The sequence below is a fragment of the Emydura macquarii genome, unplaced genomic scaffold (genome assembly GCF_026122565.2).
Source record: "Emydura macquarii macquarii isolate MOO-44397 ecotype Brisbane River unplaced genomic scaffold, CSIRO-AGI_Emac_v2 contig_2988, whole genome shotgun sequence".
NCBI classification, from domain to species: Eukaryota; Metazoa; Chordata; order Testudines; family Chelidae; genus Emydura; species Emydura macquarii.
In genome coordinates, this window is record NW_027133125.1 from 5937976 (window position 1) to 5964582 (window position 26607).

At 68.2% G+C, this 26607-nt stretch overlaps 2 protein-coding genes across 2 annotated transcripts in view; one reads left to right on the forward strand and one right to left on the reverse strand.

The window, feature by feature from the left end:
• The first annotated feature begins 1699 nt into the window (after nucleotides 1-1699).
• Nucleotides 1700-15392, forward strand: LOC137140793 (dnaJ homolog subfamily B member 2-like). The gene is made up of 11 exons (XM_067529426.1): nucleotides 1700-1797; nucleotides 4254-4369; nucleotides 4906-5011; nucleotides 6195-6198; nucleotides 7298-7351; nucleotides 8131-8247; nucleotides 9087-9173; nucleotides 9549-9654; nucleotides 11903-11973; nucleotides 12655-12876; nucleotides 14618-15392. Exons 2-11 carry the CDS (start codon nucleotides 4305-4307, stop codon nucleotides 14626-14628), a joined length of 843 nt encoding a protein of 280 aa, XP_067385527.1. The 5' UTR covers nucleotides 1700-1797; nucleotides 4254-4304; the 3' UTR covers nucleotides 14629-15392.
• Nucleotides 15393-16190: 798 nt separating this feature from the next.
• Nucleotides 16191-26607, reverse strand: part of PTPRN (protein tyrosine phosphatase receptor type N) — a 42805-nt gene continuing 32388 nt past the window's right edge. The window contains 11 exon segments of the mRNA XM_067570126.1: nucleotides 16191-17140; nucleotides 17512-17585; nucleotides 17832-17896; nucleotides 18319-18372; nucleotides 21472-21638; nucleotides 21814-21933; nucleotides 22378-22455; nucleotides 22717-22790; nucleotides 23125-23272; nucleotides 24028-24237; nucleotides 24956-25168. Coding sequence (XP_067426227.1) covers nucleotides 17069-17140; nucleotides 17512-17585; nucleotides 17832-17896; nucleotides 18319-18372; nucleotides 21472-21638; nucleotides 21814-21933; nucleotides 22378-22455; nucleotides 22717-22790; nucleotides 23125-23272; nucleotides 24028-24237; nucleotides 24956-25168 — 1275 coding nt within the window. The 3' untranslated portion in view covers nucleotides 16191-17068.

The following is a 26607-nucleotide window of genomic DNA, read 5'->3' on the forward strand; positions in this document are numbered from 1 at the left end:
GCTCCCAGGCTCTGGATGCCACGGGTGGGCAATGCACAGCATCTCTGGTGGGAGAGGGAAAGGAAGGAAGCGACACGGAGCTGGAATCCACTGATCTCCCAGCAGACAGGAGCCCCCGGCAGGGCCGGGCAGGCCAAGCTCTCCTGACCTCCCCATCGCCCGTGGCTGCTGGCTTCTCTTGGAGGATCCTCTTGCCAAGGCCAGCCTGGAGTGCCTGCCTTGGGGTTTGACTCAGCCCTGTCTCAGTGGGGTGGTGCCAGCATAAAGCCCCCCTGGTCTGGTCCAGGCCTCTGCAGGAGCCACTCCTCCCACCTCGGCAGAGCAGACAGCCTCCTCGAGCACGTCCCGCTGCCCCTGGGAGTGGAACGTGGCCCAGGAGCAGTCCCCCAGCCGCCCTGAAAGGGCCAGGATGGGCCTAGCACCCATACGGACCAGCCGGGTCTCCCTGGCAGCCCTTGTGCATGTCCTGTGCTCTGCTGAGGAGGGGATGGCAGGGTCCCCTCCCCCAGGAGCTAGGCTGGGATGGTGAAGAGCTCGCACGGCTCCTCTTCGGGCTGGCTAGACCCCTCCTGCCGGTTCAGCACATGCCATCCCAGCAGCGGGGAGTTCCCCTGACACCGCCCCGGCAGAGCTCGGAGAGGGGGCTGGTGGCAGCACCGCTGGCTGCTGGGGTGGTGTCACTGGTGTTCTCCCCGCCCTCTGGGATGTGGGGGTGGCTTCCCCTCCCCCGCATGACCCTCCCCAGCTGCCTGGACCCCAGCAATGGCTGCTGAGATCCCCCTTACCAGGGGCTCCCAGCTGCAGTGGGCCAGCCGGCCGGCCCTCCCCATCCATGGATGCGCCCCACCTGGGGTGGTGTGCGAGCCTGTCTGGCGGGTGGGCGCGGTGGGGGGGCTGGGCAGTCTTTCTCCTGCATTCCCGGGCAGCTGCTGGCTGGTGGCATAGACCGGCGGGTTCTCCAGGGCCCCAGGGCACGCGGTGACCCCGCACTCAGGACCCTCGGCTCCGGCCTGTCTGTTACTCTGCGGCCCCAGGGGCTCGGGCGCGTCAGAAGGTGCCAGCGCCGGTGATTTGATAACCAGCCTCTTGGCATTCCTTGTTCTTCCCAAGCCCCCCACAGCTGGAGTCGGTGGCGGGCAGGTGGGAACGGAAGCTTTCCTTTGACAAGGGGCAGCTGCCGGTCCCTAGCCCTGCGGGTTGTGGAGAACGGCTGGACAACGGCCCCGAGGGACCCGCCATGGCTGCAAGTCCGGAGGGCCGAGGAGAGGAGCCGGCCTTGATCCTCTTTTCAACACCTCCGGGTCGGGAACCCGACTCCTGACGTCGTGGTGCCGGGGGCTGGCAGGGGCAGAGGCCGCGCTCACACCTCCCGGCTGTGCCCCTGGCTGGACCCCGCTGCTGTGAGCTGCCGCGCAGCAGTGCCCTGAACCCCCGCCTGGGAGCACCCCGGGAGAGCAAGCCGAGCTGGTGACCTCACGCCCGGCCCGGCGCTCGGCGCTGTGCATTGCGACAGGCCCCGCGGGGTGCATGGCGCCCATGGGGGGGTCCCTGTGTGGGCCGGGCGGGGGAGCCCCGAGGGGACGGGGTTGGGCCCGTGGCCAGCTGGCGCCGAACTTGTTTTGCAATGACCTCACGGGCGGAGAGTGCGCAGCTCTGACGTCACAACGGAGCCGAGCTCGCCATTGGCTGCATCAGCCGTCAGTCAGCGGCGGGCGAGCCCAGGCGAGCTCCTGCCCCGCCCCCCAGTTCGCAGCTGCGGCGCGGACGGGCCGGTGCAGACGGGCCGGGCGCAGCGAGGTACGGGGGGGCCGGGCCCCGCGGGGGGGGGGCTGCAGGGAAACCCCCGCCTGGTCCCGCGGCGAGCCCCGGAGCCCGGGCCGGGGGGCGTCCCTGTCCCTGGGGGTCGGCCCTGCCTCAGTTTCCCTCTGGCTGTGTCCCCGCACAGCACCGGCGGGGGGCGGGGAACGGCCCCCCCGTCACCCCCCGTCACCCCGGGCAAAGCGAGAATTGCGTGTTAAGGAAAAGCGAATAAAAGGGGGAGCGGGGCTGGGCTGGGGGAAGGCGGCGTGCGGGGGGCCGGGAGCCGGGGGGAGCCCCGTGCTGGGGGCCGGGACCCCCCGCGAGCACGGGCGGCGAAGGGCAGAAAAGGCTTCGCCCGCAGCCGGAGCTCGAGGCGGGGTAAGGCCGGGCCGGCCCCTGCCGTGCGCACCCTGGAGAACCAGCCTGGGGGACTGGCCGGGGCAGCAGCCGGCCGGGGGAGAAGGGGTGGGTGGGGGCGAGGACAAGGGAGGGCAGCCCTCAACCTGGCCCACAGCGGCGAGACAGGCCGGGGAGGGGTTCGGGGGAGGGGGGGGGGTCAGAGCCCTGGACCCGGGGTCATGATCTCAGCAGCGCCGGTCGAGTGGGTCGTGGGGCGTGTGGGGTGCGGGCCAGGTTGGAGCAGAGCAGGCTGCGGCCTCGAATTAACCTGTGGAACTCGCTGCTGCGGGGAAATGGCGGCTGAAGGGTTCAGACTCAGTAACTGGCCCCAGGGCCTCCATGTAAACAAGGGACCCGGTTTCCCGAGGAGCCCGGCGCCTGCGACCCCAGCCAGGATCGGCGGTGGGGGGACGTCCCTGGGCCGCTGGCTGCAGAGCTATTCTTGCTCCCCGTGTCAGCCGGATTAGGTGTTGATAGGAGCTGCTAAGCTCTTTGGGCTGTCGCCGCTGACCAGGGCAGGGCTGGGCCCCGCGTCCAGGGCTCCCAGGGGAGCTGGACAGGCCCTGCTTTGTCCTCACGGGAGCGTCCTTGTTCTCTTCTCCTGCTCACTACGCAGCCCGCAGTGGTCCTGGCCAGCCGGGGGGGGGCTTCTCTGCAGCCTCGCCTACGGGCCCAGGGTGAGACGCTTTGACCCGGGCCAGGCCTTTGGCCCCCAGCTCCCGAGGCCAAGAGCTGGGCTGCAGAGATTTGCCGAAGGGGGCGCTCGCCTTGTCCCTGGGTGTTCTGCGGGGCCAGGGCCCATGGTCTGGTGCTGCCGGCGCTGGCCGCTCCCTCTCCAGCCCGGCTGCGGTGCGGGTTCAAGCAGGGAAGTCACCTCGTCACCGCCCCAGTGCAGGAGCCCAGCCCAGGAAGGCAACAGGTGGGGGGGAGGTACGTGCCAAGGGGGTGCCCGAATGCTGGCCCCAGAGACCCCCACCCCAGTTGTTGCGGCGCTCACGGAAGAGATAAGCCCTGGGGGTGGGGTGCTTGAGGCAGCTGGGCGCTTCCAGGGACAGGGGGGGGGTGGGATAAACAGCCAGCCTGATCTATTCCCCTTTGCTGCTCCTGCCACCCAGCTCCCAGAAGAGCCAGCGGTGGGGGTGGGGGTGGGGCTGGCCCTGGCGTGTCTCCCTTTGGGCAGGGAGCCCCGTAGCGGAGAGAGAGAATGGGGGGGGGGGGGTCAGAGAGGGGCAGAACAAACATCTGGTGGGGAGGCGCCTCTCTTCAGCTCCCAGAGGGTGTGGTCCCTGCCCCACAGCACCCAGCAAGAGAGAGACACGGGTGTCCCAGGGGGATGCGGTGGCATAGACTGAGCCTAGCCCAGCCCTCCCTGCCCCCAGTGGCTCTGGGAGGGGTGGGGCCGTGTGACCCCATGTCCCATGTGCCCACCCTGCGGGGTGCCAAGGGGCAGGGTCCCTTTAAGAATCTGCAGCTGGTGCCGTCCCTGCGCACGGGCTGTGACAGAGGCAAGCGCCCTGCCGTGGGTGGCAGCCCGCAAATAACCCTCCAGCATTCCTGCTGCCCTGCCTGGGGCCAGGGCGGGGGCCAGCAGTGCCAGTGCCAGACCCAGAGCCAGCCGGGGGTGCGAAGGGGAGACCCCATCCTGGGGCTTAGACGTGCTGCTCGGTACAGGAGAGCCCAGCCACTGGGAGACAGACAGACAGACAGACCTGCAGCTAGGCAGGGACACGCGGATCCTGGGGCCCTGTACACAGGGGAGGGGGGGACACTGGAGCTGGTGGCTAGGAATCGGGCCCCAGTGGGTGTCTGGGCCGGGGAGCCGTGTGGCTGGGTGTGCCGTGCTGGGGCGAGAGGCGGGGGGGGTTGCAGAGTTGGCCCCTCTGGCAGGCGGCAGACGGACTCTGTCACTGCTTTTCGGGACCTGGAGACGGACGGGTGTTTCTGGCTGGTTGTCCCCCAGCTGCGTCCTGAGGGCATCAATCTGCAGCACCCGCGCCGTCCTGGGGGCTCTCTGCGCTCTCCACACCTGCGTGACAGTTGCCTTTTCTCCCCAGTTGCACCGCTGGCTCCTGCAGGCTGGACGGCCGGACGGACGGACAGGCGCCATGGTGGAGTACTACGACGTGCTGGGCGTGCCCCGAAACGCCTCCTCGGACGACATCAAGAAGGCGTAAGTCCTGGCCCTCCTCCACCTCCCGGCTCGGCCCTGCTGCCTGTGCCGGAGAATGGCCATGCTCCCTGCGAGCGCAGCGCAGCGCAGGCTGAGGCGTCAGATGGGATGCTGGCCGAGCGCTCGAGGGGCCGCGTGCTCTGGCGGGCAGTGCCCGGGACGGGTGCCGGGAGACATGGGTTCTGGCCCAGCTCTGCCACTGACCTGCCGTGATCTTGGTCAAGTCCCTTTCCCCCTCGGGCTCACTGCCACATCTGTGCGACGGTAGCAGAGGCTGCCTGCCTCACGCCCTGGCCTGCCCATCACCTGCCCCGATGCCCCCTCCCCCCCGATTTCGAAGGGGTATCTAGGGGCGACCACGACAGATCAGCCCCAGGCCTGGACATGCCTGGGGGCTTGGGTTAGAGGCGGTGCCGTGGAGCTGACAGACTCTTCCCCTGGGTGAAGCTGCCCTGGTGGAAACCTCGCGCAGTCGATGGCTCTCAGGGCGGGCTGGCCGGGGGTCAGTGTCACTGCCTGTCTCTGGGTCTGCGCAGGTACAGGAAGGCGGCGCTGAAATGGCACCCGGATAAAAACCCCGAGAACAAGGAAGACGCCGAGCGGAAGTTCAAAGAGATCGCGGAGGCGTATGAAGTGCTGTCGGTACAGGGCACCTGAAGTGCTGTAGGAAAAAGTTTTTTACGGGAGGGTGGTGAAGCACTGGAAGTGAGGTGGTGGCTTTGCTACAGGGCACCTGCTTTGAGCTCAGATGTCTATGATTCTATGTCTGGGGGGGAAGGGACCCCATGCAGTCGGCTCGTCCAGCCCGCTGCACGAGGCAGGACCAAGGAATCCTAGACCCTCCCTCAAAACCTGCAGGGATCGGGATTCCCCAGCCCCCCGGGACGGCTGCTCCAGAGCATCACGGCCCTGAGAGTTGGAACGTTTCCCCCGGTCGCTCACCTAAGCCCCCCCTGCTGCAGATTCAGCGTCTTTCTTCCTGTCCAGCCTTTAGTGGCGGGACAGTGGCGGGGCTGAGTCTACCCTGCAGTGTAAACCTGGGGCTGGGCGGGGGCTCGGTGTTTCTAAGCCCGTGCCTGAGCATCTGAACTGCACGGCAATCCGGGGCTCACCGCTTCTGGAGCCCGGTCTCCCAGCCAGGCTGCACCATGCAGACCTGACACGGCTCTGTCGCGGGGGCTGCGTCCACACAGCCGAATGACAGGGCTTGGACCCGTGTCACAGCAGGCCCAGCAGGGGCGCGAGGACCCCGGTCCCGAGGGCTTGCTGAGCCGAGTCTGGCTGGCTTGCGTGTGGCCGGAACGTGGGCTCGGCTCATGCCTGGGTCAGGGCTCGGCCTCGGCATGCAGCGTCCCCACCAGTCCCTGGCATTTGTCTCCAGGCTAGACGTGCTCGGTTTTCAACCTTTCCCCCGGGGCAGCTTTTCTGAACCTTTCACCGCTTCTGTCGCTTTCCTCTGGACTGCCCGATTTGTTCACCTCTTCCCTGAGCTGGCCGCAGTCCAGCCGCTGCGGTTTCCCCCGTGCAGAGCAGAGCAGGGCGATGACCTCCTGTGCCCTGCCGGCGACGCTCCGGTTTATACGCCCCAGGAGGCCGTCAGCCTTCCCGTAGCTGCGTCCCGTTGCGGACAGTTGTGATCTGCTAGGACCCCCCGGTCCTCTCCAGCCGGACGGCCCCCGAGCCACTGGTGCTCCAGTTTGTCGCTGTGCACGTCCGCGTGTCAGGGGAGCTGCTGTCCAGGGGACGGGGGGGCGGGGGGGGGGTGTCTCTGTCGATCCCAGGCCTGTGTGCGCCCCTGGGACTGGGGGAAGAGCTGACCTGGCAGGATGGTGATGGTGATGCTGCCACTGCCTTGTTTCCTTGCCCGTTAGAGGAGCAGATCCTGCGACGGCCCTTTGCAAACAGCCTCCAGCCGCTGTGCGTCCTGTGCTGGGTGTGGGGCAAGGGGTGCATCGTGGCTGCTCTGGCTCATGGCTGACGGGCCCAAGGGGCCCCTCCCTCTGCCCAGGATCCCTGGCCCGCAGTGCGCTCTGCCCCAGGCACTCTGCCCTGCACCAGGAGTCCCCATTGCACCCCTTGAGGAGCTCCGGGGAAGACGGGCATCCGGCCCTGTCTCTTCCTCGCTACGTCCCTCTCCCTTCGCAGGAGAGGCTCGCGTTAGCCCTTTGTTCTGTCGTCACACACCCCGGTTCCTGCTCCTTTGCCCCCCCAGAGGGTAGTTGGGAGTGGGCGGCTGGTTCATTAGGAGTCTCTGGCTTTGTCCACCCCCTGGCATTGCAGACGACTTGCTGGAATCATTCATTCCCCACAGACCCACTCTTACACCAGGAGTGCTGGCGGCCCTTGCCCCGGCCTGGCTGAGCTCCCGGGCCCGGATAGCTAGCCCGAGCTTCCAGGCTGGGTTAGTCCCAGACTCGAGATCACGAAGGTCCTTCAGGTCCCTGGGAGCCTTCGTGATCTGACGCTGAGCCCGGCGTGAGGCACCTGGAGACCTGGCGGAGGGACCGCTCACTGTCCCCAGCCCCAAGCGTTCCAGAGCCCCGAGACTGGCTCAAAAATCCCAAGGCTTTTCAAAGCAAGTGTTGGGTTCTCTTCGGCGCGCTCCTGTCTGAGCCCTGAGGGGTCGCAGTCTCAGGCTTTGCTCTGCAGCCAGGAAGGGGAGAAAGCGATGGCAGTGTAGGCGAGAGCCGAGAGTCTCGCCCCGTTCCATGACTCCGGGAGCTGGGGCTTTAAAAATAATCCCAGGGGCCTGGGAGCTGGCAGCGCTGCCTGCCCACGCAGGCCATCCCTCGCCTCCGTCTCGCTTTGCCTGTCGCAGGGAGGTGCCCCCCACCTGCACAGCCATGCTCCTGCCTAGCCGGGGCACGCCCCCTCTCCAGGCCTGCTAGCGCAGCGGGGCCAGCTAACACTCCCCTCTTCTCCCCGCAGAGGAAAAGCGCGACATCTACGACCGCTATGGCAAGGAAGGGCTCCTGGGTGCAGGTGAGCCAGCCGTCCGGGGGGCGGATCCTGTCCTGCTGCAGCTGAAATGGGGACCTGGCTCCTTAAAAACTGGGCAGAGGGACCAGAAACAGTCTGACAGCCACAGCCGGTGTTGCTGTGTGGTGTGCTCAGGCCCCCTCTGCAGCGGAGAGCGGCAGACCCTGCTTTGGCAGGGAGTCGAAGGGCAGGCGGCGTGTCAGGGACGGCCGCCCGCTGCCGGAGCCTGGGTCTAAATGGCTTTGGCGCGTTGAGTGAAGTGCCCCACGCGGCTGAGCGCCCCGGGCACGGACCCAGCCTGGCCCCCTACCCGCCCCAGCAGTGCCTCCCGTGTCTACACTGCGACTCCGTCGGCCTCCACTGCCTGCCTCAGCCTCGCGCTGCGGCGCACCCTGCCCCTGCACCCACGGCACCTGTGTAGACGTAGCCTGAGCAGCGCAGCAGGGTGGAATTTGCACCCGGGCCAGGCGCTGGCTCTTGGCTCGGGCAGATTTCGCCCACAACGAATAAGCGCAGAGGGACCCAGGCCAGAGCGGTGCTGGGGATGCCTCGTGCCCCATTGCATGCTGGGGCCTGTGGTTTCCCCAGGGCTCGTCTCAATGCCCCGGTAATGGGGGTTGCAGCCTGGGCCGGGCCCCCCAGGGCCTCCAGGCCCCAGTAAAGTGTTACCCTTTCCCCCCATGTGGGCGCCCGGGGGCCGGGGACCCCAGCCTGACTGTCTCTCACTCGGCTCCAGAGCAGGGTCCAGGCAGTAGCATCCTGTCTCTGCTTTTCCCCAGCAGGGCCTGGTGGATCCAGGGCCAACGCAGACGTCCCCGAATTCACCTTCACCTTCCGCAGCGCCCACGACGTCTTCCGGGAGTTCTTCGGCGGGCGAGATCCCTTCGCTGACCTCTTCGGTGAGCTCCAGCCCCCGGCTCTCGCGGGGCGCTCTGGGGGATGGAGGGGGGGCGGGCGCCCGAGCCGGCACACAGTTACATTCTTTGCAGCCAGAGAAGCGGGCGAGGGAATGTGACATGGGGATTGGCCAAAGATGCCTCTGCCGGAGACCGAGTTGTGTGTCACGGGCCCTGTACTGCTGAAAGCTTGTGGAGAGTCACCTTCGACTCAAGCGGTGAGGGGCTGAGTTTGAGCTGCCTGGTGCCGTGTGCTCAGTACGGGACCTTCTGCCGTGAGCGGCTCCCTGCCTGCCAGCGGGCGCAGCAGACCTCTGGCTTTGCTGCTCCTGCTTCCGCCTGTGCCTGCTCCACGGGAGCCAGGAAGGAAGTGATGGGGGAGCTGGCCATGCCGGCCGGGGACTCTCTCAGCGGGCCTGGTGCTAGCAGATGCTGGTCCTGCTGCTGCCAGAGCGATGCAGGGCTGGGAGCAGGGGAGGTGCCTGGAGATGCTGGTAAACAAAGGCGCTGCAGGGCGGATTGGCTCCAGGGCCGTGGGGGGAGAGCGTCCGGGGCGCTGCGACATGGGAGCAGTCCCCAGGGCAGGACGACCGGAGCACGGAGGGGCTGTTCTGCGAGGAAGGGTGAAGAGCCATGAGTCCTGCCTGGCCAGCCTGATACGGCCGTGTCGTGCAGGGAGGATGTGATTCTGCTGCTTAGCTCCTGGCTGCTGCTCTCCTGATGTGGTGGCCGCTGGTGCTAACTGCAGACACCCAGCGACCATCCCGCAGAGCCCCTTTGGTGCCTGCCCCGGGCTGGGCTGTCTGTGCTCCGGCGCTCACACCTCGCTCTCTGCCTTCCAGAGGAGATGCTGCCATTCTCAGAGCTGCGGGGAGCTGGCCCCCGACACCCCGGACCAGGCTCCTTCTTCTCCTTCCCGGCATCCTCAGGTAGGGGCAGCTTGCCCATCCCCGCTTCCCTCATCCTGCTGGCCAGCACTGTCCCCCCGCCAGAGAAGGCTCCCAGGTGGTCCCAGGTCTGGCTTTCTCTTTCTGCCCCCCAGCCCGGCCCAAAAACCTCCTCGCCCTGGTTCCCACATCTTCTCCCCTCTCGGCTCCTGTGACCCAGGAACAGTCTCGCCCTGCGATCCCGGACGAACATTTCCTCTCCGAGTTTCACACCCGCCCTGCGGTGCATCCCCGGCTGACCCATGGCCACCCTGTCACCCGCTCCCGCCCGGCCATGGGAACCGCTGCGATCCCGCGGGGCTCCCTGGGCCTGGGCTGGAGGGGGTTCTGCAGTGAGGCTGCCGCCCTGTTTTTCAGATTTCTTCTCCTCGTCCTTCAGCCCTGGCGCTGAGCCAGGAATCGGCTTCCGCTCGGTTTCCACCTCCACCACCTTCGTCAACGGCAAACGCATCACCACAAAGAGGTAGGGGGGGCGGCGCTGACTGGCCAAGCCAGCCTGTCTCCCAGCACCACGGCAGCTGCTCCAGGAGACCAGGCCACGGGGCCTGCCAGGCTGGGGTCCCACCACCCACTGTCGGTCCAGGCTGCTCCCTTCCCCCAGGGCATGGCCAGGACCTGGCACCTGCTCTCCTCTCCTCCGAGGCTGCTGAGTTGGCGGGAGCCGGAGCGTGACCCTTCCCAGGGTACCCAGGGCTGTGAGGCGCCTCGCTCCCCCCTGCCCTTAGGGGGAGGGAACCTGGGTCATGCCTGCCCCAGCCCGAGCCTTGCCTCCCAGGCTCCCGCAGGCCTGGCCCTCTCCGCATAGGTTAGCAACAGGCACCCCGTGCCCCGGAGCATCTCTCTGGAGTGTCCAGCCCCTGCTCCGCCGGACACTCCCAGGGCTCGCAGATCCTCTGTTCCCGCAGGGGCAGCACCACCAGCTTGCGAGACTCCCCCGCTCAGCGTAGCGTGCAGGCCTCGCTCCCCTTGGTTTCGCCACACACGTGCGGGAAGGATCCAAGAGCAGCGGGACATTCCCCCTGCAGTCCGGACTGGAGCACGCATGTTCCTGTCCAGCGCATACCCAGCGCCCCACGTCTTCTCCGGCCCCGCAGCGGTTGTGAGGAGCCGTGTGACACGGCCTTTCAGCAGAGGCCCCATTTGGTGAAGCAGGGGGTCCCTGTACCTCTCCATGCAGCCAGGGCTCCTTGGGTCATGCTGAGGCCACGTCCTCCCGGCTGAGGCTGGTGCGAGGCGCACGGCTGTGGGGAACGTGTGGGTGATCCTGCTGCAGACCCAGCCCGGCCGAGGTCCTGGCAGATAACAGCGAGGGCAGTGCCGGGTGGGGGCCATGCCCACTCTCGCCTTGCGGGGACGCTGCTGCAGCCGGTCTGCACTGGGTTTTCCCTCTGGATCGGAGGAACCCCCCACGGTTCACATGGAGAACCAGCACCTAGCTACAGCTGCTGGGTGGGGGGTGTCCTCGCTTCCCGCAGAGCACCCCCTCTTGGCCACGCACCAGAGGGCTGGGAAGGCGCCCTGCCCCTGCCCCTGTCTCGGGGTCCTTTGGCACACTCTTGGGCACAGGCCCGCTGACTAGCACCCCCTCCTGAGAGCTGCCCAGCCCCTGGGACCACGCTGACCCCTCAGGCGCCTCCCCTCAGGAGCCCTCGGGTCAGCTGGTGAGTGTGGCATAGGTGCCTGGTGCCATTGCTCTTGTGCTGACCTGAGAACGGTCGCACTGGGTCAGCCCAACGGTTCATCCAGCCCAGAGTCCAGGCCTCCCACTGTGGCCAGCGCCAGGTGCTGCAGAGGGAATGAACAGAACAGGGAACATCCCGTCACCCATTCCCGGCCTCTGGCAAACAGCAGTCCCTGCCCAGCCTGGCTAATAGCCATTGCTGGACCTGTCCTGCATGGACTTAGCTGGGTCTTTTTTGAACCCTGTTATAGTCTTGGCCTTCTTAACATCCTCTGGCAAGGAGTTCCACAGGTTACCTGTGCCTTGTGTGAAGAAATGCTTCCTTGTGTTCGCTTTAAACCTGCTGCCTATTGATTTCATTGGGTGAGGCCCTGGTTCTGGTGTCATGGAAGGAGTACATAACACTTCCTTGTTCACGTTCTCCACACCAGTCATGATTTCGTAGCCCTCCGTCATGTCCCCTTAGTTGTTTCTTTTCCAAGTCGGAGTACTCTCTCCAGGAGAGCCCAAGCACATCCAGATCAGAGAGAGAACAGGAACCCCTGACTGCAGAGCCCCTCGCTTGCCCCCCCTTCCTGGGCTCCGGCTGTGTTCAGGTGGGGTCCCCCTGGCTCCCCCTGCACCAGCTGAAAACAGCCAAAGACCCAGCCCAAACAGCAGCTTCTGCCCTTCATAACCTCCCAGCCCCTCCCTCGGGTGACACCCTGATCGGCCCCAGCCTGGGCACCCAGAGTCCTAGCTGGGAGCTTGGTTGCTAGGTGACCCCTCCCCTGTTACAGCCCTCAGTCGGTTGTTCCATTTCAATGGGACAGCCCTTTAAATCAACCAGCCGCTTGAGTTAACCTGGGCCTGCGCCCCCGGGAGCGTAGCTGACGCTGGAGGGCACAGGACCCCGCGGTGGGGCAGAGCCCCCCCCGCTCAGAATGGGGAATTCCTGGGCTGTGCGCCCAGCGGGTGCAGGGGTCCCCGGCTCCCCATGGGGGCTGCCCCGGCGGGCTGGGTGACCCCTGCTCCCTCGCGCTCTCCCCAGGATCGTTGAGAACGGGCAGGAGCGGGTGGAAGTGGAAGAGGACGGGGAGCTGAAATCCATCCAGGTGAACGGTGAGGAGTGAGGGGTGCCTGGGACATGCATCCAGCTGGGGGGGGGGGGGGGCGCTCTGGGGGCCCTTGTGTGAGAGGAGATCTCTCTGTGGGTTGGCAGAGCCCTGCCCCCTTGGAGGTGGGTCAGGAGGTGGGGGCTTCTTCCCTCTTCAGACAGCGGCTCCCAGACAGCTCACATGACTGGCCTGGGGGCAGCCGGGGCAGGAATTGAACTCGGGTCTCTAGGGCCCGATCCAGTGCCTGGGCTGGGCCTTTGCTGGTCTAAGAGATGGAGCCATGGGCCCAGCCAGCTCCGCCCTAGTGGGTCTCACACTTCAACCCCTCATAGTGGGCCAGGGAGTCCCCAGGAACCCTGTCTCCCCTGGGAGGTACCTTGCTCCAGCTTCCTTCTGCTGCCTGGGCCAGGGGTTTTCTCCTTCTGCAGCTGCAGAGAAGCGCTGTGTCCTGGCCTGGCCAGGGGGACGTTTCTCCTCCAGCTGCTACCAGCCTTCTGGCAGCTTCCTCCTCCTGTGCTTTTCCCCTTCCCTTAGGGAGGGCAGGGTTAAGTACACCTGGACTGGCCCTTCATTGGGTCCAGGTGTCTCTAATTGCCCTGCAATCACCTCTCCCCTGCTTGCAGGAACCAGGCTTTTGGCCTTCCAGGGCTCAGGCTCTGGCCTGACTTTATCCCACTCCTCCCAGGGGTCCCTGACGATCTGGCGCTGGGGCTGGAGCTGAGCCGCCGGGAGCAGCAGGCCCTGCCGGGCCGGGCCTCGCCCTCACACTCGCCCCGCGCCCCGCCGCGGCCCCGCAGCTCGTCCCCCGTCTGCCTGTACACGGACAGCGAGGAGGAGGACGAGGACCTGCAGCTGGCCATGGCCTACAGCCTGTCGGAGATGGAGGCCGGGGGGCAGCACAGAGCAGGTGCGCGTGGTGCCGGCAGACAGCCGCCCGGCGCCCAGCCGGCAGCGGGCCAGGAGGCGCCGGGGGGGGGCCAGGTGCCCCGGACCCCGCCCGCGGGCAGCCAGGGAAGCAGGAGAACGCGGAGCCCGGGGGCAGGGGCAGGGGCAGGGCAGGAGGGGGCAGAGGCGGGGCAGGGGCCCGTCCCCAAGCAGAAGCAATCCCACTGCTGCCTGCTCTGAGCCGGGCCGAGAGGAGCCGCCGGGGAGTCCCGCGGGCCGGGGGGGCTCAGTAAACGGCAGGAGCGGAGCCTCCCTCTGTCCTGGTGTCATTGAGTGAGGCAGGAACAGAGCCGCCAGGGCCTGCCCGGCCTCCCTGCCCCAGGGAGGGCGTGGGGTCCCATTGCCCCAGGCGCCCCTCACCCCTGCTGCATCACACTCAGCTGCCTGTTCATGCCATGCATCCCCCCCCTGGCGCGGCTGGGCGTGCGGCTGCCAGGCCTGGCACGGGCTTACAGCTGCCCCAGCCCCTGGGTTGCTCTTGGCTCTGCTGGGGGGGAGCCTGGTGCCGCGGGGGGGGTCCCAGCTTACACCACTCACGACCAGGGTTCAAATGGGAGCAGGGCCCCAGTGCCAGCGGTTTGATGGGCTGTGGGGGGCCAGCCGGGCTGGGCGTGGCCAGGAAGCTGTGAGCTGTGGGGTGCAGATGGGGGGGGGGCCAGGGCTCCCTGAGTCCCTGCCTGGAAGGGGGGAGCCAGGCTGGGGTGTCGCTGCCCCGGCCAGGCCTGGCTGCACGGGGGCTGCCCTGATGCTCCGGGCATAACTTCTGTGTCCCTCCTCACCCCAACCCCCTGCCCAGAGCCAGGCTGGGGTGGGGTGTGGGGCAGGGTCTGCGCTGGGGGGCTCTGTGGGTGGGACCTGGCCTGGCACTGCCCGCCGTAGGCCCAGCCTCTGCTGGGCTGTGAGCCAGGGGCAAGAGGCCCCCGGGAATGGGGCAGCCCCTTCTCCAGCCCCTGCCAGGGGGGGTGGGGGTCAGCCTGCCCAAAGGTCTCCTCCCAGCAGCCCCTCTCCTGGGCTGGGCCCTTTCCCCCCTGCCCCAGGGGGCTGGGGCCTCCCTGCCAGCGAGGGGGTGGGGGGCACAGGGCATGCGCGGGGGTGGGGCAGAGGGCCCGTGGGAGGCAGGTAAGGGGGTGCTGGGGGGGCGACGTGCTTTCACTGTCACCGCTGTGCATCCTCCGGCTGCAGCCCTTGTCTGGGCCCTCCATGGCGATGGCCAGGGCACCATCCACCCGCAGGCCGGGGCAACCCAGCGGGGAGTAGCGAGGGGCTGGGCGCCCTCCCTCCAGCTCCTCCCCCTCCCCCAGCGGGCGAGACCCCAGGGGGTGTCCTACACCCCCAATCTATAAAGGGGCTGGGGGGCAGGGACACCCCACCCCCCACCAGGGTTTCCAGGATGGGGGGGGCGGCTCAGCTCCGGTGATGCTGCTCGCTGGGCCCAGCCCCTGTGGTGCCCAGGGGTGAGTAGGACCCGCTCCCCTGTACCCCGAGCCTGGGGGCTGGGGGGGAGGTCATAGACCCTGCCCTGAGCAGCTGCCCGTTCACCCCCTCCTTGCCCGGTCCAGCCCCCGGCGGGCAGAGCCCCGGGCCAGGCCGGGCCGGGCCGGGCCCCGTGGGGCGATGGTGTCCTCACCTGCACGCTCGCTGGCTGGCACATGCTCACGGCGCTTGATTCATGCCCGTCCCTGTCCCCTCTGCTTCTTCCCCAGGTGTGTTCTGAGGCCGCGCCGCGGGGCCTGGTGCCAGGGAGGCTGGTCACGCCCGGACGTCGCTCTGTTTCCGCACTGCCCCCCCCCCCCCCACGAGCACCCCCGCGGTGGGTGGGGGGAGGCTTCCCTTCCCTTCGCTGCTGCCCAGGGTGTAGGCGGCTGTAGCTAGGGGTGAGGAGCTGGCGCCAGCCCCAACGCACCTGTCGGTTCTGGCCCGTGCCCCGGCGCAGGGGCCTGGCGCGAGGGCAGCCCCAGCCTGTCACCGCTGGGTCCCTGTCAGCGCTGCAGGGGCTGGAGCAGGGGGCCCTAGGGTGGGGGGCAGGGGCTGGAAGTGGGGGGCTGCTCCTGCTTCTCCAAGTCACCCCTGGGGCGGGTCTTGCGGGAGCTGCTGGGATGCTGCCCTGTCCTGGGCAGCTCCTGTCCTGCCTCCCCGTCTCTGCTGCGGGGAGCAGGGTGGTTGGCTGAGGACTGATTGTGGGGTGTGGGGGGGGCCCCGTAGCCCATCCTGGGCCCGTGGGGGCTGCAGCTGGAGGAGACGGAGCCTTGGGTTCCCATCAGCCCCGCCCAGCTTTGGGGAGAACAGCCTCAGCCGCTCGCCGCCGGGAGGACCCGCTCTAGGGCACAGGACACAGGGATGGAAGGACCAAGTCGCTCCCTGTGGCCCCTGCCCCCCAGGTTCTTCCCGCCCTGGGGCTGCGCCCTCCCCGCGGGACTGCAGGGCCGAGCCACTCGCTGGGTGGGGAAGCCGCTGTCAGTCAATAAACCGTTTGCAATAGCTGCAGTGTGGGGGTGTCTTGGGGGGGTTCCTAGGAAGGGGCAGCCGTGCCAGGCCTGGGCAGTTTCTTGGGGGGGTTCCTAGGAAGGGGCAGCCGTGCCAGGCCTGGGCAGTTCAGCCTAAGGCAGGAGGGGCTGCAGCTGTGGGGGGGTTGGCTCAGTCCGTGATGGCTCCCAGCCCCCGGCCGTGCTGCCCCCCAGGCAGGCTGGGCCCACGCTGGTCCCACTGACGGAGCTGGCATTTGCTCTGCAAGTGGCCCGCGCCCTCTTGAACCCCCCACCCCCGGCTCCCTGCTGGGGGGGGCGGGCTGGGCTCTGAGCCTGGGGCCCGTGTGCAGGCTGGGCTCAGTCTGTGCTGCCCTCCTGCCCCGAGGGGGGGCAGGGGTGAGGGCTTAACTCTCAACAGCCAGAGCCAGAATTGCCCCCCACGCACAGGAGCAGGGAGCCCCATGTACCTCGCGCCAGCAACAGCCAGGCCCCTCTGTCAAGCCAGATCCTACCCCCCCCTCGCAGTGATAAAACCCCCAGAGCCAGGCCAGCAGGGTGCAGTGAGGGGCACAGGCCCCCCGGTGTAGGGACAGGTCAGACCAGGGCGTGCTCTGAGGGGGGGGACCCCCCCCCCGGCTCCACCTGCCCGTCGCAGCACAGAGCCCCTCACCCGGCCAGGCTGAGGCAGGGGAGTGCAGGGAGGGGCGCAGTGCCCCCCAACGCACGGAGCACTCACTTGCATCTCCAGGCTGGGGGTGATGCACCCCCCCCCCCCCCGGCCACTTACACACAGAGACAGGCCAGGCCGGGCTGCAGCGGCACAAACGCGACACAAGAACTTTATTCACAGCAAGATACAAAATTATATTTCTCTAGAAATGTCTCTTCTCACCAGTGACCCACACGGGGCGGGGCAGGGGCGTGGGGTGGAGGAGGCGCCCCCGCAGCTCCCACTGTGCAAGCAGCCTCTGTGCTGCCCCCCCAGGCCATGGGCAGAGCCCTGAGCAGACCGAGCTCACCCTAGAGGGAGGGGCCCCGGGGGGCGGTGAGCCAGGGAGGGGGAGAAGTGGGGCAGGACCCCCACCCCCATTCACTCCCGTGGGCAGGGCTCCCACAGGCAGGGGCGAGGCAGCCGGCGGGCAGGAGCAGCGCGGGCACGGGGTGCTCGCAGGCCAGTCCCAGCCCAGCGGCCGCCCTCCTGGCTGGCTCAGAGCCCCTGGTGCTGGGTCTATCTCCCCCCATGGGGCTCAGCTGGGGGACATGGGGGGGGAGACCTGCAGTGTGGGCCCAGGGTGTATGCGGGACTGTGCAGGGCCAGGGTGACTGGACACACACACACACACACACAGCCCGGGCGTGTCACACGGGGGGAGCCCCCGAGCGGGGCAGTGTGTGACGCAGGGGCGGGCGGGGGGTATGAGGGGGCAGCAGTGGGTGGAGCAGGGTCCGTCTCCGCCTCTCAGGCAGGGCAGCCGGTGCAGCCCCCCAGCCCAGGGTCCGGGCCACCTTGTGCCCCCGCGGGCAGCGAGACCCTCCTCCAGGCCGGGCCGACCCACTCCCCACAGCCCACCGCAGGCCTGGCGGAGCACGGGGGCGAGGGGGGCCCGGGGGACACGGCCAGCAGCACAGACATGACGTTACGCGGGCGGGCGCTCGAAGCAGAAGGGGCGGCGACGGGCACGGCGGGGATCACTGCGGCAGCGCCTTCAGGATGGCGTTGACCTCCTCGGCCACGGCCGTCAGCGCAAACTCAAACTGGTCCTGCCGGGGGAGAGCACGGGGTGAGAGACGCCCCCGGGGCACCCGCCCTGCAAGGGCGGGGTTGAGTCTCCCCCCGGCTGCCACTGCCCCCCAGCTCACGGGGCAGGGCCTGGCAGCGCCAGGGACCTGCTTCCTCGAGGCTGGCCCCAGCCGCACCCCTGAACCCACGGCTCCCGGGAGGGGCTGCCCCATGGTGCCCGCGCTGCAGAGGGGGAGGGTTGCCCAGCTGGGCCGGATGCCAGCAGCCCCGGATCTCTCCCGCCTTAGAGCACCAGCCCGCGGGCCCGGGGAGCAGCTGCTGCCTGGCTGCAGAGATGCCAGCGGGGAGAAGGGGGGCGGGGGCGGGGCCTGGCTCAGGGAGGGGGGCGCACCTTGGTCTGCACCATGCCGGGTCTCTGGTCACGGACGTGCTCCAGCGTGGCAGCGATGTCGATCTCCTTCACGCCTAGGGCAGAGCGGGAGAGGGGTCAGAGCCGGGGGGGGAGGCTGGGGCGCAGAGCCGGGGCTGGGCACAGGAGCACATGCGGGAGATGGGAGGTAGGGGGGCAGAGCCAGGTGCCCAAGGGAGGGGAGCAGGGAGAGGGGCCAGGCCAGGCGACAGGGAGCAGAGGTGGGGGGGAGCTGGCCGAAGAATGAGCCCCCGGGGGCTGTGAGGCCGGGGGGGCTCAGGGAGGGGCCGGGCAACGCTCACCTTTGGCCATTCGGTTCAGGACCATGTCGATGAGGATGTAGGTGCCGGTCCTGCCCGCCCCGTCGCTGGAAGAGACGCAGAGATGCTCACCGCGCAGGGCCGCGCCCTCACCCCTGCCGGGGGGCACCCAGCCCCAGCAGGGCACAGGGGCCGTGGGGAGGCAAGCGCCACGGCTGGCTCCTTGGGAGCTCAGGCCTGGCGGAGAGGCCTCAGGGCCGGGCGTCTCCCCCTTTTGGGGACCCCCACGTGCCGCACACGCTGTTGCACTGCCACCCGGCAGGGAAAGGGGCCCCAGGCCAGCCCCAGCCCCACGGGAGAGCAGGAGCTGGGCGGGAGCAATGGCTGGAGCATGGAGGGGACACCGTGCCTGAGCCCCTGCCGGGATGGAGCCTGCCCCAGGCCAGGGTGGCAGCGGTGGCTCCCCGGGGCAGGGCAGGGCGGGGCCCGGCTCAGTGCGGGCAGGCGGGCGGAGGAGGCGGTTCGTTACCTGCAGTGCACGATGACAGGGCAGGAGCGACCCCGGTAGCACTTGTTCACCTTCCTGCAAGGACAAGGAGAGAGCGGGTGAGAGCAGCCAGCGCCCGCCCAGCCCCACGCAGCCAGTCCTGCCTCAGGAGCCCCCCGGGCGCTCGCACCCACAGCCCAGCCCCACGCTCTGCAGCTGTGGCGCCGGCCTGGCACCAGGGTGGGAAGGGCCTGATTCCCAGGCTGCCGTCCCTGCCTGGTTGGAGCCGGGGCGCACGCGGGCGAGCGCTGCCCACGATGGGACCGGCGATGCTCTGCTCGCCGCTGAGCCAGCCGCCTCCTCCCCCTCGTGGCCGGCCGTTCCTGCAGGGGCAGGGACACACACACCTGCCCTGGGCGAGGGCCCGGCCGGGAAGGGCACAGAGGGCAGGGCTGGCTATGGCATCCCTGCAGGAGGCCTCGCCCAGGAGAGGATGGCAGGGCATTCACAGATGGGCAGAGCGGGAGTCCGGTGGGTGCGGGCCCCGAGCCGGGCACCCGGCATGCTCCATGCAGCAGGCACGGCTGCCAATGCTCACTTTTGTGACTATGCAACTGGACCCAGATTACTAGCTGCAAATCACAAAAATGACGCTGGCAGCTGCAGGAGAGAGAGAGAGAGACAGAAAGCGAGAGGGGGGAAGAGACAGCGTGAGTGGGGCAGGGAGAGCACGCGGAAATCCCGGCTGGGCCGGGGGCCCTGCCCCAGAGGGGCCCGAGGCAGCGCAGACGGCCACAACCAACATGAGGCTTCAAAATACAGCCTCCCGCCCTCCCTCTGGGGACAGGGTGGCAGCAGGAGGGGGAGGCATGAGGGGTGTTCCCTTCCTCTCCGTTCCAGCTGGCGCTGCTATGGCAGACGCCCCGCCCCACCCCCCAAGTATGGGGTGGCCTGGGGACGAAGCGGCATGGACAGGCGTTAGGGCCAGAGGGGCTGGCTGCAGACCCAGCCGCTCCAAAGGCAGCCAGCCCGGCAGGGAGCCAGGATCACTGTCACCACCATGGGGGTGCCAGGGAGGGGGGGGGGGGTGCCTCAGATAAGCCCTGCTCCCCCCAGCGCTGAGAGCTGTCGGCTATGCCCATTCCCCACACCCAACGCCACAGCAAGCAAAGGGGGGGAACCCACCCCGGCCCACACTCCTGCCACGAGCTAACCCAGACGCTCAGCACCGGTCCTCAGCACGGCTGGTACGGGAACCGGGCCTGGCCTCTATGAGGAGACACCCCCATGCCCACGTATCCGCCAGCCGCGCACCCAGCGCCCAGCCTGGCTGTGAACCCTGCCCAGGAGCTGTGTGAACAAAGCCGACGCAGACCCTTGCTCTAGTGTGTCCGTGCGATACAGACAGAAATGTTTCCTGCCTGGTCTGGTAACGGCGCAGGCTGTTCAGTGCGGCAGGAGTGGATCCATCCTGTTAGCTTCGTGCAGTGAGCTCTGTCCTGAACCCGGTGCTATTGAACCTACAATACCGGGATGAATTCTGTGTGTGTGAGTGAGGAATGTAGGTGCAGGGCATGAACAGACCCAACCTAAACTGCTCTGAGAACAGACGGGGAGTGAAGACACCGACTGCCCCGTCCTGACCCTGGCGGCTGAAGAATAGCTACCAACGACCCTAACGTGCAAATAAACGCCCTAAAGTACAGAAGGATCCGCCCTGGGAACAGACAAAGCACAGAAAGAAGAGACGAGTCCTGCCTGCAATTAGCTGGTGATTAACAACCACACTGAGCCTGGAGGCAGCATGGCACAGCCAGGCCCAGAGACTGACACCAGAGCAGCAAGTGTAAACGGTGGGTAAAAACATGGAAACTGTGGGTCTCGCTCTGCAATTGTCATCTTGGAGCATCACAGGCCCGGCTCCCTCCTCGGGCCCAGCCTATTTGGCCACTAGGCTGGCTCGAGCAACGCATAAAAGGACCGGTCGTTATATCACACCAGCGTGTGTGTGTGTGTGTGTGTGAGTGAGAGAGACGGCTCGTTGATATTCTTACATGCACAACAAACGCGGTGTGTTGCCTGGCCCCCCTGAATAAGACCCTGCTCGTCTTTTCTTTGACAAGCAGAGCATGGCTGTCGGGCTGGAAATCACCTCCCCGCGGTCTGAGCACGTTAACTGCCCTACCCGCTGAGACCCGCCTCGCTGCACTTCTAGCAGCAGGTCTCCCCGGGGGCCAGGGCCGAGGTGATCCTGACAGCCTACTGCCCCCACTCCTCCGGATCCCAGCAGTGTGCATGCTCCACTACCCCCTTAGTCCAGAACCCTTGCTGACCCCCGGGTCTGGAGAGCCCAGCGCCCTGCCCCTCCAGCAGCCCCCACTTGGAATCCCCTCCCTCTGGCGGGGTCAGCAGAGCCCTAGAACTGGGACTCGCTCCAGGCTGGGAAGCCCCTGTGAACGGCCCGGGTCACACCGGGCTTTTGGCTCCCTTCTGCAGCTGCAAACCGCAGTCTCCCCCTCTGCCCCAGGGCTTCCCCGAGGAGCGGCTGGGCTTCTGCACTTCCTGCCCAGCTGCCATAGCTGAGCCTGCATCCTAGCGACTCCGGGCCTTCGTCCAGGGCCTGGCTTCTCTGCCAGAGCCCGTCCCTGTTCCGCAGCCCACGCCAACGGCAGGGCAGCGTGTCCCCCCCGAGGTCCCGCAGTGCTGGCCAGGCCAGGACTCTCGCCAGGCCCTTCGACCCGAGCTGCTCAGGCACAGTTTGCCCCGGACGTTCAGGGACTTTTGCCTCCGCCGGATCCCCAAGGGCTGTTTGCAGAGGCTGCGACGAGGGCCATCGCCGGGGTCCCTCCCCGTCTCCAGCCAGCCCCTGCTCCGCAGGTCGGCACATTCGCGCCCCTGCCCCCCAGAGCCCCGAGGGACTGGGAACAACCTCCAGAGTGGGTCTCAACGCCCCCAGAGCCTGCGCATCCTGCCCTGGGCTCCCCCCCAGGCCGCCCCACTGCAGGGCTGTGCATCAACCCCTCCCTGAGCCACCCCCGGGGCCTGGGCCGGCACTCTGCAGGAGGGAGGCACCTTCCCTGACAGTTCCCATCTGCCCTGAACCTGCCGCCCGGCCCCGGCCCCCGCCCCCAGTCCCAGCCCCCAGCCCCAGCCCGCTCCCAGCCAGCAGCTGCACTGGGAATGGCTGCCCCTCACCTGCGGAAGTCCAGGAGCGGGCGGGTGGTGGTGGGGATGCCCTCGGCTGGCCAGCTGAGGAAGTGGAACTGCGTCAGGGTGCGGGTCTCCTGCGACTGCACGTTCTTCAGGTAGAAGCTGCGCACCAGGAAGTCCTCGCACCAGATGTGCTCGGAGACCAGGTTCACCTGCACGGAGAGGCCCAGGGTGTCAGGGCCCAGCCGTGGGAAGGCCCTGCTCCCATGGCACGGCTCCCCCGTCCCGGGGCTGCACGCTCAGCCGGGCCTAGGCTCTGCCCGCTGCTCCCCACGGGGCCGTGCCCCCGCCAGGCCCGAAACGCGGCCACCCGCCCCCACCGCTTGCCTCGTAGATGTGGTAGAGGGAGGAGCCTTCGTCGGGCCAGTAGCGGTCGCACTGCTTGACGCTGTCCTCCACCAGCGGGCTCAGCATGACGATCACCGTGCAGCCGTTCTCCCACACCATCTGCACCAAGGCACAGGCCGTCAGAGCAGGCCGGGACTCGGGACTGCGAGGAACCCCGCTGGGGGCACAGCCAGCCCGTGCCTACTGAGCCAGGCCGGGCTGCACGGGGCAGGTCTCTGCAGCGCTGGCAGAGGGGATCCGGGGGAGCTTTGCAGAGGGAGCTGGGAGGGGACGGGGCACCTCCCTGCTGCTTCCTGCCCCGGGCACAGCGAGGTGCAGCCTAGAGGATGCCCGCCCTCCTCAGACACACCTGCCTGAGGCCCCCTGACCCAGCGCCCCGGGGAGCCTCCGGTCTCTCCACTGATGGAGCCCTGAGTCCCTCGCAGGCCGCGCAGACAGGACAACACGCTGCTGCGGGCACCTCTGTGCCCCCCATGGCCAATGCCTCAAAGCCAGGGCTGGGGAGGTACCGGCTCCAGCGCCTCCCCGCAGGCCGGCACTCACCTGCCAGAAGTCAGCGATGGTGTGTGAGAGAGGCCCCTGGGTGGCGATGTAAGCCGGCATCCGCGGGTCGTGCTCGATCTGGGCCAGGAGACAGCGCGTCAGACACTCCCCTGAGCAGCGCGATGCCCCCCCAGGAAATGGACGCGTGTGTCAGATGGCACTGGGGGAACGGGCGCACGTGAGTGTCTGTACAGGGCGAGGGAACGAGCGTCTACACGAGCGTCACCCAGAGAAGCCCCCACTCAGTGCCAGTCGCCCCGGGGGAGGTGGCTGGGGAGCAGGGCAGGCAGAGGGGGGCCCGGGCAGGCAGAGGGGGGGCCCGGACGAGCTCTCACTTACAATGGGGCTGGCGTTGATGAAGTCGCTGCGGGACGGGTTGCTCTCGGCCTTCAGTCTGATCCGCGCGTGGTCGTCTGGGAAATCGCCACACAAGGGGAGCCGTGAGCGAGCAAGACAGGGCTGGGGGTACAGCCCAGCCAGAGCCAGGCACCCAGAATCTGCCGGGCCTCAGCTCCGCCCCAGGGGAGCCCATTCCTGGGGGCGAGGAGAGAACTGGTTCTCCCTGTCCCAGCCATCCTGGACGTCACACCCCAGCCCCAGCAATGGAAGCCCCTGGCTGGGCTCCCCCAGCCTGTATGGCCCCCTCCAGCTATGGGCAGATCCCAAGGGCCCTGGGTGTGGAGCCCACTGGGCCGCCTGGCTGACCCTGTCCATGCAGGGAGGGGGTCCCAGGGGCAGGGCACTCACAGGGTACGTAGTCCGGGTTGCGGTTCTTCTTCAGGTTGGCCTCGCTCTGGGCGGCGGCACAGACGCTGGGCTCAGCCTGGTACGCGCACAGCGCCTTCCACTCCTTGGCCAGCCGGTCGCGGTTCCTCAGGTGGTCCTCCATGTACGCCTGCTAGGCCAGCACGCGGGTCAGCGCCGCCAGCGAGCGCTGCAGGGCTGGGCGGTGGCCGCGCGAAGGGACGTGGGGAGGTAGTCCCCTGGGGTCAGATGCAGAGACGAGGCTGCACGGGCAGGTGAGGGGGCCCCTGGCCCAGAAGCAGGCGGCTTTCCTGAGCCCAGCACCCGGCCGGAGACCACGCAGGTCTCCGGTCACCAGCAGGGACAAGCGGTGGCTCCCTCGCCTGGGCACTAAGAGCGAGAGCCAGCCCACGGGTGGCTGCTGCTTGGCCGGGGAATCGCTCTGGGCTGCCAGAGTGGACCATGCTTCACCCTCGGTGTCTGCGCTAACCTAGGGGCTGCCAATGCTGCGTTCCAGTGGGACACTGAACCCTCCTCTGCTGAGCAAACGTGCGGGGGGGGAGTCACTGCACGTCCCGCCTGGGCACAGAGGGCGAGTCTCTGCCACCGTCTGTCTCCGCTGGACTCTGCCCAGTGCTCTCGGCGTCAAGCAGGAGGCAGGGAGGCCGCGTGGCCTGCCCCGAACGAAGCTGCCACTCCAAACACAGGCCTCGGACCCAGGAGACCAGAGAGAATCGCCATCAGAGCCAGCATCGTTAGAGCTCCTGACACGGAAGTGGGCGCACCCCGCCAGCAGGAGGCAGCGCACACACACACACACACACACACACACACACACACACACACCAGGGCACACACCCTCCAGCAGGAGGCAGCACCCCGTCCCCACCTCCAGCCGCAGCTCACCAGGATCATGTGGCCGGTGGAGATGTCCATGTTGGATTGCACGGGCTCCTCGCACCAGGACGGCGTGCTGCTGTGAGAACTGGGGCTGGCCTGGGGGGCGTCGCTGAACTGGGACGAGACGCTGCTGACCCGGGAGTTCTCTGCCGGGGCCGGAGGGGCTTCCGTGCGGCCGAAGAGCGACCTGGCAGCCATGTGCTGCCGGCACAGATCCTGGGGGGTGCGAGACCAGCGCTGCCACCACCGCCCCCCTGCCCAGCAGCACAGGGGCCCATTCCCGCAGCATCTGGGGATCCAGGCCAGGGTTTCACCAGGACCATTACCTGAGGCTCCCTTTGCACTGAGGGAAGAGCTGGAGCCGGAGCTGCATGCCCTGGATTGGAGTCTGGGTACCACTGCTCAGCAGGGCATGTTGGGGCCCTGGGATGCTGGCTGGGTGCAGGTGGGGAAAGTCTCCGAGCCGGCTGCACATGGATTAGCCACCCTGTAGGTCTGCCGCCCGGTGGGATGGGCCCTTGGAGGGGATGGGGGGCAGTGTCGAGGGGTTCTAAGAACCCTGCCCCCCCCGCTGGTCAGGCGACTGGAGAGCACTGTGCCCCCTGGAGCAGTGCAAAGCAATGCCCCGAACTCAGGGCAATAAGACAATGTGCTGGCCCCAGCCCCAGCCCCTCCCCACAGCACCAGCCCCAGTCCCACAGCTCCAGCCGTGGCCCATTGCCCTCAGTGGGGCAAGGGTCTGACTCTTAGACAGCACCCAGGCTGGGCACCAGCCAAATACGGTGCTCAGCACTGGGAACTCCCTCTGGCTCCGGGCAGCGAGTGCCCCCGGCTCGGCTCGGCTCGGCTCGGCCCGGCCCAGCGCTCCCTCCAAGACAAGCCGTGGCTGATTCAGGCCCGTGGTGGGCCCCCACGCCCACCCCCCGGCACCTACCTGGTACTCGAAGGTGCTGTCGCCGGCGCCCTCGGGCCCCAGGGCCGCCAGCCGGTCCTTCTCGCGCTGCCTGGCATGCTGGCGCAGGCAGAAGACGATGGCGGCGGCAATGACGACGCCCGCGACGCAGGCCAGGGCGAGGAAGGTGAGCAGCACGGAGTGGAAGGTGTCCCGGAAGTGCGAGGGGCGTGGGGACGAGGCGGCATCGTTGCGCTGGGGGCAGAGGGCGCGGTTAGCACATGGGGCCTGGGGTTCCCGCGGAGAGCAGGGCCGGGCGGGCGGGCGGGAGGGACCCAGCCGGCAGCAGAGTCAGGAGCTGAGCGGGGGTGCACGGGGGGGTGACCCTGAATCAGGAGACGCCCCAGGGCCGAGCTGGGCAGTCTCCATGAGCCCGGGTGCCACAGAGAGCTCAGAGCTGAGACCCAGCCGGGGGCAGGCCTGGAGCCCCCCGCTCGCCCCACACGCTTGTGGCTGTGAGGCTGCATTCGCCAGCGGGGAGGAGCAGGGGGGGGGGCACCTATTGTCCCTTCGGCTCTGGCCCGGTGAGGTAACCATGGGAACCGGCAGGCACGCACAGCGATCCCTGGCTCAGCGGGGCACCGGTGAGCAGACCGGGGTTACCGTGGCAACGGCGCGATGCCAACCACCGTCCTTTTGGGCATGCGGGCGGCGAGGGGCGTGCGGCTAACGCTGGGGCAGGACCGGCCCTCTCCCCTCCCACCCACAGCCCTCCGGCCTGGGGCGCCCCCTCTGACTGGGGGACCAGAAACTGCTGCTCGCGGTCACCACACCCCAACCCCGCCCCACGGAGCCAGCCAGCCCCCCACCCTGGGGCCAGACGCGAGCTGGTGCCGCGCGGAAAGGCCCTGTGCCCCATTCCTCAGCCCCCGCCAGTCCCTCTCCCCATCTGCTCTGACTCCTGTCTGGCTCAGGCTCTCATTCGCCCCAGGCAGCAGGCTGTGGGGCAGCAGGCTGTGGGGCAGCAGGCTGTGGGGCAGAGGGAGGACCCATGCGGCTGGCCTCTCCCCACTCCCTGAGCTGCCAACCTCTCCGCTGACAGCTCCCGTCAGCCCCTCCGTCTGCCAGCTCCTGGCCACGTCCCCTGCCAGCAAAATCCAAACCCAGCTCCCTCTGCCCACCCTGCCCCCCTCAGGCTCGGGGCATCACACCCTGCCCCCCTGAGACTCCTGCCCCACCTCAGGCACTGCAGCCCCCCCTTTGAACACCCACAAACCACAGCCCGAGGCATCGCCCTCACCCTGGCACCCGTTCCAGGCTGCCTGCCTCTCTGCAGCCTGCCCACGCCCCATCTCCATCCCCACTTCCCCCCCCAACACTGCACCCAGTGGTGAGGTGCCAGGCATCCGCTGCCCCCCCCCCTCCCCGTGCCCTGACAGAGCCCAAGCTCCCTGGGGGTGGGGGTCCTGTACCAAGCTATGGTGCCCCCAGTGTGAGGGTTACCCAGCGCAGCTCGGGTCGCCGGGAGCTCCCCCTCTCAGCGCCTGCTACGTGGCTTCCCCTCAGGCCAGGCAGGACCTGGGGTCCCTGAGCCCAGCTCTGTTTGGGGAGTCGGGGGGCGCCTGGTGCACTGCCAAGGTAGTTCAGGCACCAGCTCTGTGGGGGCAGCAGGGGTACAGCCGTCAGCCCTGAGC

Excerpts from the sequence above, each read along its gene's own strand:
- LOC137140793 (XM_067529426.1), top strand. The coding sequence starts at position 4,305 with ATGGTGGAGTACTACGACGTGCTGGGCGTGCCCCGAAACGCCTCCTCG. Across the intron at positions 8,248-9,086 it reads TCCCTTCGCTGACCTCTTCG|AGGAGATGCTGCCATTCTCA; the intron begins GTGAGCTCCAGC and ends TCTGCCTTCCAG. Across the intron at positions 9,655-11,902 it reads AAACGCATCACCACAAAGAG|GATCGTTGAGAACGGGCAGG; the intron begins GTAGGGGGGGCG and ends CGCTCTCCCCAG.